The sequence below is a fragment of the Melanotaenia boesemani genome, chromosome 3 (genome assembly GCF_017639745.1).
Source record: "Melanotaenia boesemani isolate fMelBoe1 chromosome 3, fMelBoe1.pri, whole genome shotgun sequence".
NCBI lineage: Eukaryota > Metazoa > Chordata > Actinopteri > Atheriniformes > Melanotaeniidae > Melanotaenia > Melanotaenia boesemani.
In genome coordinates this window covers 26,782,325-26,792,971 of record NC_055684.1, presented here as the reverse complement: position 1 = coordinate 26,792,971, position 10,647 = coordinate 26,782,325, and the positions used below count along the sequence as shown (strand labels likewise).

The 10,647-nt window shown below is 38.3% G+C and overlaps 1 protein-coding gene across 2 annotated transcripts in view; it reads left to right on the top strand.

The window, feature by feature from the left end:
- The first annotated feature begins 883 nt into the window (after positions 1 to 883).
- The window catches only part of gnai2b (guanine nucleotide binding protein (G protein), alpha inhibiting activity polypeptide 2b), a 42,035-nt gene continuing 32,271 nt past the window's right edge, over positions 884 to 10,647 (top strand). The window contains exons 1-2 of one of the 2 annotated variants that reach the window (XM_041981066.1): positions 884 to 1,426; positions 1,551 to 1,698. In XM_041981066.1, coding sequence (XP_041837000.1) covers positions 1,581 to 1,698 — 118 coding nt within the window. In that variant the 5' untranslated portion in view covers positions 884 to 1,426; positions 1,551 to 1,580. Of the gene's footprint in view, positions 1,699 to 10,647 lie in introns of both variants that reach the window. The other variant, XM_041981065.1, reaches the window with a different exon arrangement.

The window sequence follows — 10,647 nt, the reverse complement described above, 5'->3', positions numbered from 1 at the left end:
ATTAGTATATTCAGGTGTCACCACAGCAAATAATCTGCCTCCATTTAATCCTCTCCTCTGCATCCTCCTCTCTTAGACCAACTAACTTCATGGCCTCTTTCAGCACATCTATAAATCTAATTTTTGGTCCTCTAGGCCTCCTGCCTGATACTTCCAATCTCAGCATCCTTCTACGGATATATTCACCTACCTCCTCTGTACATGCCCAAACCATCTCAATGTGACATCCTTTAATTGTATCCAAAACACCTAACACCTGCTGTTCCTCCGATGTACATTTTAATTTCTGCCACTTGCAGTTCTGCCTCTTGCTTTTCCTCAGGGCCACCATTTCCAAACCATACAACACAACATTATCGGTCCCACCTCCACATCTTGTAAACTTTTCCTTTCATATGCTCTTTTATTACAGTTTTTGTCCCACCCATTCCAGCCTGCTTGTACACATCTCCACCTCTTTTCAATACTCTGAAATGTTGACCCTAAGTGGGCTACTTAAAATCCTCCACCTTCTTTATCTCTATTCCTTGTACCCTCACTGTACAGCTTGAGCCCCTCTTATCACATGTACTCTGTATGGTTGCAGCTAATCTTTAAAGTTCTTTAAAAAAAAGTTTGTTTTATTATTTCACGTCAAATGTTAAATTAAATACCAAATGAGTAAGTGACTTATTGACTTGGTGAGTACGCTGTGTTCCATTTCTCATTATGAAAGGGATTACTCACAGCTTCAACAAACACCAGTCATCCACCACTCGATGGCGCTGTGTACCAGTTATTCTAACAGGCTAATGAGGTGCCAAGGTATTTCATAAACATGTGACGCAAAGACATTTAAGCCATTTTATCTGCACACACCGCATCCCCGCAAACATTAAGCGGCTCCTGTGTGGTGCAGCCAGTCCTGATAGCAGTTAGTACCACTGCAAAACGCTGTTGCCTATTTGTCGCTCCAGACTGAGCGCTTAGCAGAAATGCAGCGGAATGACGCTGGCACAGCGCCCACTGCAGTCAGCACATCACACTCCTAACATCACGCCTCGCTGGCATCCCCTCTAATTGGTTCCACGCAAGCCACCGCGCGAAGGGCTCACCTGCTTTAATTGGACTATCGCGACAAGTTGCCGAAGTGACGTCAATGCAACTGGTTGCCTACTTCCAGCTGTCACGAGGATATCTGACGATTTTTGCGCGAGCATAACTGGGTGTCGAGAAGGACCGCAGCAGTCGCGCGAGCGAGGGAACGTACTGTTCGCCAGACCGACAAGAGAGTCAGACAGCTTACCATGTTGATGGATGGATGCAGGGCAGAGGACTCAGAGCGTCTCGGCATGGACCACATAGCTTCTAGTTGAGCAGGAGAGCAGGGATATTGACTTTTTACGTTGATCCAAACTCTGGAATAGGTTGTTTCCCTCCCCAGAAGGTGGGACTGGATACAGAATATTTTCCATCCTCATTTTTGACATCGACAATTATTTTTTTTATTATCATCATTTTAAAATATTTATTTATTTATTTATTTTTATTTATTTTTGTTTTTGCGCAAGTGGTTGGTGCGCCCCTGCTTTTAAGGACCAATGGGTTGTACAGTGAGCGCCGAGGATAAAGCTGCCGCGGAGAGGTCAAAGATGATTGACAAAAACCTCCGAGAAGATGGGGAGAAGGCAGCCAGAGAAGTGAAATTGCTTTTATTAGGTAGGTTTCTGCTGGAGGTTGCTCCTGGGGTTATTGTGGGAAACTGGAAAGAGTGTAGACTGCTGCAGGGAACAAATCTCCTTATTTTAATTATGTAAAATCACCTCTAATAATAAAAAAGATCATAATACCAATGAAGCCAGGTCATACCCCCCAAACCAACCCAGCCACAGTAAATCCTCAAAAGACTGAACACATATAGAGAAGAAGCCATTTCAATGCTCATCTGTCCAAGAATCATACTCAAACAATGTGATATGTGATCATGTTATTAAATAGCCAATTCAAGTGTCTATATACATAGAGATGAAGTCGGAAATCATCTTGTCAACAAGCTGCACAGCTTCTGGGAGCTCTGAGCTGGCATTTTTCCCAGAAAGCTTAATTTAATATAGCCTATCAAACCTGTGAACCAGGACTAAACATTAACAGGGCAACACTTCAACTAAATACACCATTCTCTAAAGGAATAACTTACAATAAAACTATCCCTAGACATCTAACAAGAAATACCAAAAAGCTTTTATTAAATGAATTCTGGAGTTTTCCTTCCTCATTTAGCCTTACAATCCTTTGCTCTGTGCACATACTCAACACTCAAACAGCCAACACACACTCTCCCACTCACTACCACGTTCTCACTTCCTCCGTTATCATTTTCAGCTGCTTTACATGATAAAGATTTTGATTAATCTTTCTGCTTCTTGCTAATTGTGCTCAAGTAACTCTTGACCTGGAATACAGTCTTCAGGTGTGTGAGTTTGAGAGTGATGGTGGTAGAGAAAAGCCAAAAAGAGTGTCATCCTGATGTGGCAAGATGTCAGTAATGGGCTTCAACTGGTTGTTGAAGCTTTAAATCTAAAGACACAGAAGTGTTTGCTTATTGATTTTCAGCCTTAGTAGTTCATGGTATTTCAAGCAGTGTTTGTGTCTAAAAATGTAATTTTAATGTCACCTCTTTTCTTATTAAATCAACGTTTCGACACATCCTGCTATCATTCAAGGCCTCTGTTGTTACATCTGAGCTTCTCTTTCACCACTCCACTCTAAATCTGGCATCACCTCGTTTGATTTCTTGTGTCAACCATTCTTGGCCTGCCTCTGGTCACACACACTTCCAAATGAGATGCTTCTTTGAGATTTTGTATATGATGTCAGCACAGTCGGCTTTTGTTACGGCGTGACATTAATGAAGTGGGCGACATCTCAGTGACACATGTTATGAGTAAGTGCAATAAAAGTGACATCACCTATTTGGCATTAGAAAAACATATTTTATAAATATAAGACCTGAAACTTTTACAGTTTCAGGCCTTTTAAATTTGAGCAATAAGATGGAAAATGTGAAGGTTTCATTTAATTTAACTGCTTAACTTTCAGGGTCCCTTTTCTGGTGCTGTTACCCCCATGAAAAGTCAGAATGGGGGGGTGGGATATGTTTAGGCAGAGATGTATCTACAACCTTAAAAACACTGCAGCCCTTTGCTTGTTTTATTTTCAGCAAAGGTAAACAGTGGCTGATCTGTCCAGGGTGTATGGCCTCTCACCTAGTAGCTGCTGGGAGGCTCCAGCCCCCCTGTGACCCTGCATTGGAATAACTGTGCATAGACAATGCATTGATGGAAAACAGTGGTTGTGTTTGAGTGGACTTTGATTAATATTAAGTTATTAAAGTGTCAGATTTATTTCACGTAGTGCCTGTATTACTTCAGTTATCAGATTAATTTGATGTGTGACTGAGTAAATTTGCAGTTTTGTGAAATTCCATGTTTCAAGTTAGGCCATAAATCCCAGGGCAGCCAGTTTTATGTCTGACAGGCTAACAAAACACAGCAAACTACAGGTTGATGTAAAATGAACAAAAACATTAAATCTGAGTTTTAAAATTTCAATTAACAGTTTACTCCACATTTCATCTTGTTAACGGAGGTGGCAGTGAGGCAGTTCTAATGTTCGCTATCTTATCACAACATGTTTTCTAGTGTATTTCTATACCTGGAATTATTTTCTGGCTGATAGTAGGTATTGAATAATACTCTTATAATAATACTTGCATATTAAATTTAATAATTTGTCTATATTAAATCTGTCTAGTTGAAGTAGCACCATGACCCTTGAGTGTCATTAATCTGTGATGAGCAGTCTAACAGATAGGATTTAATAAGGATTAACAACATGCTCAAAGCAAAAGAAATAAATCAAGCATAGTGGCTTTTCATCCATATGTATACAAACTGTGGGCATATAGATGAAGAACCACACTGATGTACTTTGGAGAGAAAACAGCATAGTTGACCTTGTGCTTCAGCAGACAAAGTAAATATTTCATCACATGTCTGGAGGAATTATATCACATTCAGAGTATAAGTGGTTAAATACAAGACTGTTTCTTGGTCTGATGCTGTGATTTCCTGCAGCCCTGCTGTCAACCCATTATTCCAATACACAAAAAAATATTGATATCAGTTTCCCTAAGTACTATGCATCTATAGGTCTGCTTTGATGTGTTCAGGAATTTGCCATGTAATCACAAAGCAAACTGAAGCTTGCACAATGATGACTGATGTTTCGCTGCTGCAGAAATCACATTATTAAATAATGCACTTAAGTGGGATAAAAAGTGCCCTGACTTTTGAAATATGCATGTACATAATCCACATTTATTTTCCACATGTATTTAGTTGATATTGTACAGTGTATAGTCTGTCATAGATGCTTGTCTTTTCCCAGTTAACAAGAGAATGTCCTGTAATAGATAAATGAAAGATTTTATTGATTGACTGTGATTAACCGTTTTGTTTTTGGACACAGTCATGTCTCTGTTCTTTTTGTTAAGCTAAGATAATTTTATTCCTGGCTGAAGTGTCATCTACCAACTACTTATGCACTGGATTGGTCCATACTTAAATTAAAAAACATGATAAACGATTGAAGAGATTAAGAGAAGAGGAAAAGCGGGTTCTTTTTATGTAAAATGACATTGCTATCCATACCACTACAATGTACTGTAGGTCATTTACATGTTTTGAAAGTGCTGGCATAACTGACCTAAAAGGTAGTATAAATAAGTACAAATCTGCATATTTCTTTATTACATTCTCCCAGTATCATCTCCCAGTTACTTCTTACACTTTATACACTCCCAGTCAAAAGTTTGGACACACTTTTCCATTAGATTTAATGAAAAAGTGTCTCCAAACTTTTGGCTAATACTGTGTAAAATAGGAAGCATCAATTCCCAATTCCAAAAACATAGTAAGGGTCAAATTCCCCACCTCCAGCCAGCATTCAGATAAAGGTGAGGCACAAGGCAGCAACAAAGTACAAGCAAAGATCAAATATTCGGTGGGAATATGTGTGGGTCAAAGGCTAGACAGCTTATCACAATGAAACTTGGACACTGGCAGGAAATGACGGAAACCATTGAGTATAGACCTGCTGCTCCTCAAGGATGAAGAAGAATCCTGAATGAGACAGAGCACCATCAAATCTTGCAGATAACTGTACTGATGTCTGACTGTTCTGTTCTCAAAGCTTTGACAGTTATTTGCACACATCAAAGATGGTGCACAAGGAATCTACTTCACTGTATTTTTTGTTACCATCAAGTTGTTAAAATTGTAATGTATCCATCAAAAGACAATAAACTATAATATATAGTAGTAGCTTTTAAATAGCTGTGGCAGTTTTTTAGATTTTGTGTGTAGGATAAAATTGTTAGGGGTGTTGTTGCCATTAACTTTGTCCACTTCTTAGTACAGCTGCATCACATGTTTTCTGAATGCAAGAAAGCAGTAATTCATGGTGTGTTTGATTCTTGACCATCCTAGATGAAAGATGACCAGTGTGATAAAATGTTCAAAGACTGCTCGTGGTACAATCGTGTGATCAAAGACAACCAAAGATAAATTTCTGACGGCTTTAAAAATGTAGGATGATCCTGCAGCTGCTTTGACCTACATCCACTAACTAACCAATAAGAACAGGGGACACCGTTGTTTAAAATAAAAAACAAATCTGAACTGTGTGGATCAGGGGTGTCAAACTCGATTTAGTACAGGGCCACATTATGATTAGAGTGACTTGTCAAGGCCTAGAAGTTATTTTAAATGCACATACCTGTACATTTCCACATGTGTGTAGTAATCCTGCCCAGCTGAACCGACTCACCTCATAATACAAACTGAAGTGAGATCTGTTAATTATGAAAGACAAAATATATAACAAGTTATCCCCACTGCCTTGGAAATGTTTATATTTAAACATTAAAAAAATACAACCTCATGTTGATAAATTAGGATTTACAGTTACTCTTATTAAAAAAATTGCAGTTAATGTTTATTACATTTTTACATTTACCATTTACACATTTCATCTCACATGCCACATTAGACTTGCTGGTGGGCCAGTTTAGTTTTACACCACTGGTGTGTAGATGAATGGCAAAAATTCCAAACATAACTTGTGGAAGCAAATGTGGTTAATTGTGACAGCAGAATCTCCAGCTCATACCACGGGCAAAGATGTAATTCAGAAGGAATTAAGAGTTACAACTGCTGAATAACATACTAGTAAACATATCAATACATACTTTTCCAAACCAGGCAGCCATTTTTCAGCTCATTCAGTGTTGGTGTGATACTCAGATTCTGTGTTGCTCTTCAAAGCCTGCTACAGTACAGCATATAATACTGTACAGTCTGTACACATGAAACATAATATCATAGCCAGGATCATTTGTCATATCTCACAGTAGTTAGGATGTTGCTGTCTTTAGAAAAATGGGACCTGGCAGAATCCATTCTACCAAGGGAGTATTCATCTCTTTGAGAAGCACCTACAGAGAGAGAGTAATGACTGATTACAACCAGGTGTGAATGACAGTAATGCAGCAGTGGGGTAATCATCTAGACAAATAACAGGTGTGGAGCAAATGCAGGAAGCAAAAAAAAAAAAAAAAAGTGTACAAATCAAATCAGTTAAAATTTTAACAGTAAGTAAAAGAAAAGCTGACTAAAATATGAGAAGACAGTAAAAAAAAAAAAAAAATAGCCAACAATATCCAAGCCATGACTGTTTTTTTTTTTTTTCCCCCCCAACAGTTCCTGTTAATTGGAAGTTTGCTTAAATGCACTCAGTTGATCTGTTAACATAATCCCTGTTTTTTTTTTAGTCGGACAGGGATGTGGACAGGGACCAACACCACATAACACACAAAATTAAAATGATATGACAATGGTTTGCGAGGTGGCTGTTTACTGACACTGCAGAGAACATGCTAGAGAGGCTGCTGCCGAGGACATAATGTGGAAAGCATATCGGTTGTATTTGTTCCATTTGTGCCTGAGAAGATACTGGCTTGTCCTAGAAAAAAGAGAATGAGTCACTTATGGTAGCAACTGAAGCATGAAAGCATGAGTATCAGACATTTTAGAATGGCCTCACAGCATCTGGCCAATTATTATTTTTTTTTCATAAGGGTTTTAAGTAGCTAAAAAGTTTGCCCTCTTTTTTTGTTTCTTGCAGAATCAGTAGTTCTTCAGTGATGAAGCTCAGGGTTAAACCGTTATAATGAACCAGATGATTCCATAACAGTTACATAACAGTACATGCAGTCGCAAGTGTCACTGATTGCTAAAGATGAACATAGATTCTCATTATGTGGAGGAGAACAAAGATTAAATGTTAAGCATTTAGCTAAGCTGTTGCCAGACTCAGGGAGCTGGTATACTCTGACACATTGGGCTGATGGAATACACATCTCAACACAGGGCTAAAAATATTAGATAAACTTATCAAGCTCAATTAAAAACTCCCTCTGCACAACTTCTGGTTTTGTAATGAAACAATTCCCCATGTTGCAAAATATTACATAGCCAGTTCTCATCTGAACTGGAATCAGGAACAAAAACTACCATTTCATAAATCTTACCATGCAACATCACTGCTTTACACCAGTATCTGTTCAGGAACTATTTTATATTGGGAAGTCAAACTTGTAAATAGCCTATGCAAGGTCCAAGGCTGACTAGCAGACGATGACTCATAGCTATATATGTGTATTAGAAATGTTATATAAAATGTTGAATTATTAACACACAAAAGCTGTACAAAATCACACGTAGGCCTTTTATAGTTTATGCTGATAGACTTTTTGTGCTTAATGATGGATAAACATTGCATTTGCTTGTTTATTAAGTGCTCGCCACTTTTCATGTCTTATTTTTTAGGAGATTGTTTACAGTAAGTAGTAACTGATGTCCCCTCAAGACTGCAGCAGCAGCCTGAGCACAACAAAGGAAGCTTGAAAGGTTAAACCTAGGGCACATAAAGTCAGGGAACACTCACTGCTGCTGGTGAAGCTTCACAGGCTTATGTTTCTTAGCTATGGAGGCCAAACAGTAAGAAAACTAAATGTAGAGGGGACATAAGCAATGTTTTAAATAGTAACAGGATCACCCTCTGAACAGTTGAAATGACATTTGACTTTAGATCTTAACCACTGAAGCACAGCTCAGGTGTTTTAGTAAACATAACCATGGGAGAGTTTCAGTTTATGATCAAATTTAGCTTAATTCCTTTGAAAATTACTGTATAAAGTATACTCAAATTTGGTTTTCAGTTTTGTTGTTTACAATTCTAAACAATCACTGAAGTATATGTAGGTATCATAAACAATATATATTTTAAAGGATATGAAGCTGCCCAAACTGAAGCACACATTTTCACCCAGAAATGTTGAGGATATATTTAATTTTTACCAAGTTCTTTTCTTTTGAAATCACTGAAATCAGCATCCATTGCAGCTTATCTCTTAATTCCCCTGTCATTCAGGTAGACTATAATAATAGTGCTTCACAGACATTACTCACTTCTCATGAGAGGGGAGAGCTCAGGCTGAGACTGTCCATATAGAGATGACAGCTACCCGACTACCTACTTATTGAAAGAATATACTTATTGAATGTTAGTCATGTCTGTGGTGAATGCCACTGAGGCTTTGGGAAATGCATGTGTAATTATGTGCTGATCTGGTAAGAAATTGATATTTCTGCTGTCACAGTGAGGATTCGGGTTTTGCTTTCATGCACGCAGTATTTTGCTCCTGGTTTTTAAAGAGTTTTTCTGTGTGAAAAATTCAGTGCCCAGTGGTAAGCAATTTTTTATATTAGCGAAGGAGTGACTTGTGCTTGCAGGTTATCAGAGGCAGATTTTTCATAATGAGGCAACTTTGCTCGGGGTTACAGTGGACTAATGAGTAGAGGAATGGTGGATCTTTTAGGCCTTGTCTGTTTTAACGTGCTTTATTTTAGGTCAGTGAAGTGAGTTCTTTGTATTTCCTAAAGCAAAATGGTGGTTTGTGACACCCTGTAAGAGTGTTAACTTAGGTTTTTTTGTGGAAGTGAGAATTCCACTCATATTCAGGCCTACATGTTCATGACTGCTATCACATGTCCAAGCCTGACATCCTCTTCCGTAAGACTTCTTCCACTTTTTATTCCGTTTGAATGTCACATGTAGAGAGTTTTTAGTTTGAGTCATTGAGATTGAGGTGTATTTAATTGGCCACCTCTTGTTCAAGGATTCAGGGTAACTGCATTCCAGCATCCGCAGGGTACAACCATGGTATCAAGCAGGGAAACAATATGGATTATCAGTCACTGATGCTAAATGTTGTGTCTTTAAATGTTATGAAGGATTGGTCTTTTTTTTCATGCTGTTATGCCTCTCTGCCCGCTGGTCTTGCAGTGGGAGTTTTATAAATTTACACAATGAAGCCATGAAGCTCTATTCAAATGTTGCTGGATTACCCTTGTAACACCAATGGTTATGCAGCGATCCAAATGCAAAACCTAAATACTTAAAAGAGTTACGTTTTCATACTAGCATGCATGAACGCTGTTTGTCCAATATAATCATTATCACAGCTCACAAATTCAGTAAATTCATGCAAAAAAACTGTCAATAATTTTATGCACAATTCTCAGTCATCTTTTTTTTTTCTCAAGGTACAGGGGACATTTCAGATTGTTGCTCATATTTTATATTTCAACCACATTTATAATTCAGGCATACTTATTATTTAGAAATAATCTTGAATTTTTTTTCTTCTTGTCTTTTTATATTACACATTCTCCCTCATACAGTGCCCTTTTCGCAGAGTACAGATGTGTATCAGCAAGAAGCAAAGTGGTGTTAGGAGCAGGGGTCATCAGCATGTTATCTGGTCATCGCCAGTCTTCAAAGCCAGTTGATGCAGGAGGTGCTGGCTGTGCAGTAACTTGGTATGACCTCCACTTTTTAATTGGTTCTCCAAGAACCCTTAAAAGCCTTGTCAGTTTGACAGGAGGTCGGAGGGAGTGATTGCGAAACAAAGGATGAGAAGTGGAGAGAATAGATATAGGCAGGCAGGGATATAATAACAATGCTTCCATACATTTACTGGGAAAAATACTTAAGATTATCTTAGATAATACAGAAAAACTTCTTGATACCACTGGATCTTCTGCATGAGGTAACTGTGGTAACACAAGAGAATAAATGTGACTCCACCAGACATGTCTCAGTGTGATTCAAAAGCATTCAAGAAGTGAACCTTCCCTCTGCTAAAAATACAACCCTTGTCTATTTTTGAAGGAGTCTGCATCAAGCTGCTTAAGGTATATGCGCCAGGCACAAAGTCCAATATGGCAACAGGATAAAGAATCCTTGACAATTACTGAATAAGATGTCTATAAGAAGCATCTGTCTGAAACTGTTTCATTCTAGGGAGAATTTTCTGCTCAACCTGTAAATAGGCCTGAGTGTATAATTGCAGCTGAAAAAGATGTAGGAGTGCTCTAAAGGTCACACCACATAAAATGTTACCAATCCCTTTTGATTTAGGAACCTCTTTGCAAGCATTCCTGTCCCTGTTATTGGCTGTCTTAACTGAATTTGTTCATTAGC